The sequence below is a fragment of the Acanthamoeba castellanii genome (genome assembly GCF_000313135.1).
Source record: "Acanthamoeba castellanii str. Neff unplaced genomic scaffold scf7180000084754, whole genome shotgun sequence".
Lineage (NCBI taxonomy): Eukaryota > Discosea > Longamoebia > Acanthamoebidae > Acanthamoeba > Acanthamoeba castellanii.
This window is the reverse complement of record NW_004457415.1, coordinates 21488-25174: the sequence shown is the minus strand read 5'-3', so window position 1 is coordinate 25174 and position 3687 is coordinate 21488. Positions and strand designations below refer to the sequence as shown.

At 58.9% G+C, this 3687-nt stretch overlaps 3 protein-coding genes across 3 annotated transcripts in view; 2 read left to right on the top strand and 1 right to left on the bottom strand.

The window, feature by feature from the left end:
- Positions 1-89, bottom strand: part of ACA1_202250 (cytochrome p450 superfamily protein) — a gene marked incomplete at both ends in the record, with an annotated part of 2463 nt that extends 2374 nt beyond the window's left edge. Inside the window, one exon of the mRNA XM_004338228.1 lies at positions 52-89. Within this exon, the coding sequence (XP_004338276.1) occupies positions 52-89 (38 nt within the window). The remainder of the gene's footprint in view (positions 1-51) is intronic.
- A 1691-nt stretch (positions 90-1780) lies between these two features.
- On the top strand, positions 1781-2087 carry ACA1_202240 (uncharacterized protein; the record flags this gene model as incomplete). The annotated part of the gene is made up of 2 exons (XM_004338227.1): positions 1781-1885; positions 2004-2087. The coding sequence occupies 2 exons, from the start codon at positions 1781-1783 to the stop codon at positions 2085-2087; spliced, it is 189 nt and encodes a 62-aa protein (XP_004338275.1).
- Positions 2088-2303: 216 nt separating this feature from the next.
- ACA1_202230 (uncharacterized protein) lies at positions 2304-3370 on the top strand (the record flags this gene model as incomplete). Its single annotated transcript, XM_004338226.1, is given in 6 exon segments — positions 2304-2330; positions 2341-2519; positions 2621-2735; positions 2828-2937; positions 3093-3281; positions 3298-3370. 6 exon segments carry the CDS (start codon positions 2304-2306, stop codon positions 3368-3370), a joined length of 693 nt encoding a protein of 230 aa, XP_004338274.1.
- Positions 3371-3687: the final 317 nt, after the last annotated feature.

Genomic DNA, 3687 nt, shown 5'->3' with positions numbered 1-3687 from the left:
GTGGTACTTGAGCCGCCCCCTGGCCGAAAGATGAGGCGCTGGGAGGCGAACATGAAGGCTCGCTCCTTCTCGGACTCACTCAACAGCATGCTACGGTCGTCGCGGTGGCGCCAGGGACCTTCTGGCTCCCCCCCTTCTTCTTTACCTTCATCTTTGCCTTTGCCCCCTTCTTCTCTTTGTGGTTGTTCTTCTTCCATCACAGTTGGCGGCTCCTCTCCAGGTGATGCCACCTCGGTCTTCTCCTCTTCCATGTTTGTGTGGGGTGTTGCGTGTGTGTTGTGTGTCGTGTGTCGCAGCCACACAAGCCACCAGTCCACAGAGGAGTGATGCCACGGGGATCGCTTATTGCCCGATCGTCCCTGTTCCTGTTGCGTCGGACAGAAAGGTGGAACGACTTCTCCAAAATGATTGACGTCATCATCAAGACATCTGTCTGGTCAGATTGAAAGATTTATTCAACAGAGATGTGCAAGATAACATTAGAATCTTGTGCTTCGGGAAGTGTCACCGTACCTGTAAAGAAAGGGAAAAGAAAGGTGAGTGAGTGCCGAGTGTGTGAATGAGACATGAGGCGAGATAAAGCTTTGGGAGGAAATGAAACGGTGTTTGAATCAGAGTGGAGTGATTTAGTTTTAATTCAGAGAATCTCTCAGTGGTTTGTCTGTTGTATTATCATCAGGCAGCAAACTCAGCTTCCATAAGCGATGGAGGAGGGATGTTTTACCTTTATCAAAAGCCAATTGACATGCGCCGGAGAAGGATCCGATCAACCTGAGAGTTGAGAGAGACGTTAGCGAAATGGTGAAGGGAGAGAGGAAGAGGTGAACAGAGAGGGAAAATGCGGTGGCTTAGAGATGCGTGAGTATTTATCTCTTCCTTATTGTCCCGTCCAACATCAGCAATACTCCCAGTGAAGAGACATGAGCCGAAGGAACGCATCAATTCGGGTAAGGCAAAGTTTTTTAATCATCGCCACATCGGAGGAGAGCTCCGAGAGATGTACAGGGATCTAGATGAAGGCAGTGCGTACCTGGGCTGTGTGTGGTCTTGGTGCGAGGCGCGGGAGAAGAAAAGTGAGCGGGCTGAGGCACAGGAAGAAAAAACCACGTCCCAGACTTCCCTGGTTTTATCCCGGCACGACAAGTGCGCACAAGTCCACTTGCCGACGGGACCTAAGGACCCTGATTGGCCGTGTTCCCCTGTGAAGACTCCGCCACCACGAAAAGGAACTTCTTCAAACAAGAACGCCACGAATCTCAGCCTGGTGGCGATCTGCAACAGCAAGCCCACGTCGAAGAGCATCATCGCTGGTGCGATCAAGGCGGTTGTTTTCGGTGTCGATCCGACCAGCGCCAGGAGCGACCCCTTCGGCAGCGAGTATGGCCGGTGCTACAGCGTGGCCCTCTCGGGAGCCGAGCTCTGCCTGGCCTACTACATGGGTGCGCTCGAGCAATAGTTGATCACCAGCTGGCCGCTGTTGTGGAAACACTGCAGTGGACAGAGGGTGAGTGGTGAGTGGCCACTCTCTTTCGATTGGGCGAGCCTCGATACCCGCGCGTTCCTCTACGACAACCCGCCCGACCCTCCAGGCCCGCCTGCACCAGGCCTTCGCCAACCCGGCCGGGCTGATGGGCTGCCTCGCCAGCACGGTCGAGCAGGTGTGCAGCACCCCTGATGGGCAAGCAGGCCTTCGCCGCTACCGTGGGGTCGGTGGCGGTCACGTCGGGCACTCGGGCGGCTGGTCCTGCGCGCCGACGAGAAGCGGCTGGGGGTGACCGCCATGGCCCAGCTTTGCCAGACCGGCGCCCTGGACACTGCCGCATGGCTCTCGGACCTCGAACTGACGCTCGGGCAGACCATCCCCATCGCCAAGCACTGCCCTCCAGTCTCTTAAGCAGTACGCCCCTCGTTGTGTGTGGTGTGCGTGCGTGCGTGTGTGTGTTTGTGTGTGTGTGTGTGTGTGTGTGCGTGCGTGCGTGCTAACTCACGGCCTTGGTTAACAGGTGGAAGACGAGGCTGCGAGCCTTATGGGCAAGCGCGTCTCGATGACCATTGATTGGACGCACGCCGACGCGCCTCAAACCTAGCCTCGACCTTGACCGGCCGGCCTACGACCGCGCTGACGGCCGACTGCGCGGCGTCGTGCTGCGCCTGCGCGTTGCTTTCGGCGATCCGACCTGGGCTTCACCTCTCTCGACGTCTTCCGGCGGCGGCCCAGCAGGCCGACATCATCACCGCGCTCTGCGCCACGCGAACGCGCCTTGGTTAGCCCGGAGGGGCTGGGCGGCGTGGTGGCGCAGCCCATGGGCAAGTCCGCCGTGGCCAGCGCCGTCTACGCAGTGCAGGTCGGGTGGGAAGCTTCGGACGCGCGAATGGGCGGCTCTCGACGCCGAGGCCAAGCTCGCGCGCGCTGCCGCCCTGGCCGGCCCGCTGGCCCAACAACCCCTGCTGGGCGACCAGGGCCTTGCAACCTCACCGAGTTCGACAGCGCCAAGTCTTCCGTCAACCAGCACGCCCAGGTACAGCGCCTTACGCCATGCGTGTCGTGTCACCTTTTCACCGATTCCATGCGCGGTCGTGTGTTATGGTGCCATGTGCGGTCGTGTGTCGTGTGCGTCAGTCGGTGCAACTCGTTTTGGACCACAGGCGACGCGGGTTGGCGTCTCGGCACGGCAACACTCGGCTTTCCACTGGCCATGACCACCAACTCTGCCGAATTCCAAATTTTGCCCTCTGTGCGTGCGCTCAACCTCAAGCTCGCAATCGAGGCCCGCCTGCCGCCAAACCCCCCAATTCACGGACGGTCCCCTCGCTCTTCTCTCTTCAGGCCGTGGTGGTGGCGGAGGTGAACAAGAAGACAGCCAATGCCGAGAAGAAGGTCGCGGCTGCCCTGGGCAAGCCGATCGCGATCAAGATCGATTGGGACATCAGACTACTGTGATGCGTATGCGTTGGCCAGGCCGAGGCCACGGGGACGACGCTGGTGGTGAACATACGACTCGACTTCGGTGCCAAGTGAGGCTGCGGTCCGGTGGGTTTTGTGCCCCGAGCTCGCTGCCGCCAGGGAGCGTGAGGAAGTCAGCCGCATCCAGGGCCGCTAAGAAGCAAGCCGACAAGCTACAAAGGTACGAGCGCGATCTGAAGAAGTACGAGAAGGAGAAGGTCGAGAAGCATTCCCACTGCAAGGGCACGGGCTGGATCGACTGCGACGACTACTGGCACTGCAACCGCAAGCCCATCACGCCCAAGTGCACCAAGCGCAAGGGCAAGGGCGGGCACACGTGCCAGCTGTGCAAGGGCACGGCCACTGCCCACCTTCCCGGCCATCAGCTCCATCGACTGCACCCGCGACATCGCCCAAATGGTGTAATACCTAAAGGATAAAAAAACAAAAAGAAATGCTGACACGTCAGCTATGACCTTTGCGTTCAGCTTCTACTGTCGTACTCGGCCACCTCGTGGTATTCGTCCACCAAGTCACGCACATTTGAGCTGGCTTCGGCGTACTCCATCTCGTCGCACCCGCGGTCATAGTACCTGCGACCCGAGCATGAACATGGAACACGCACACCTATAAGAAAAAACAACCACATCATACGCGCGCGGAGTGAGGAAAAACTCGTACAGGTAGGCTTTGCGCCTGAACATGAAGTTGAAGATCTCCCACGAGGCCTCCAGGGAGTGTCG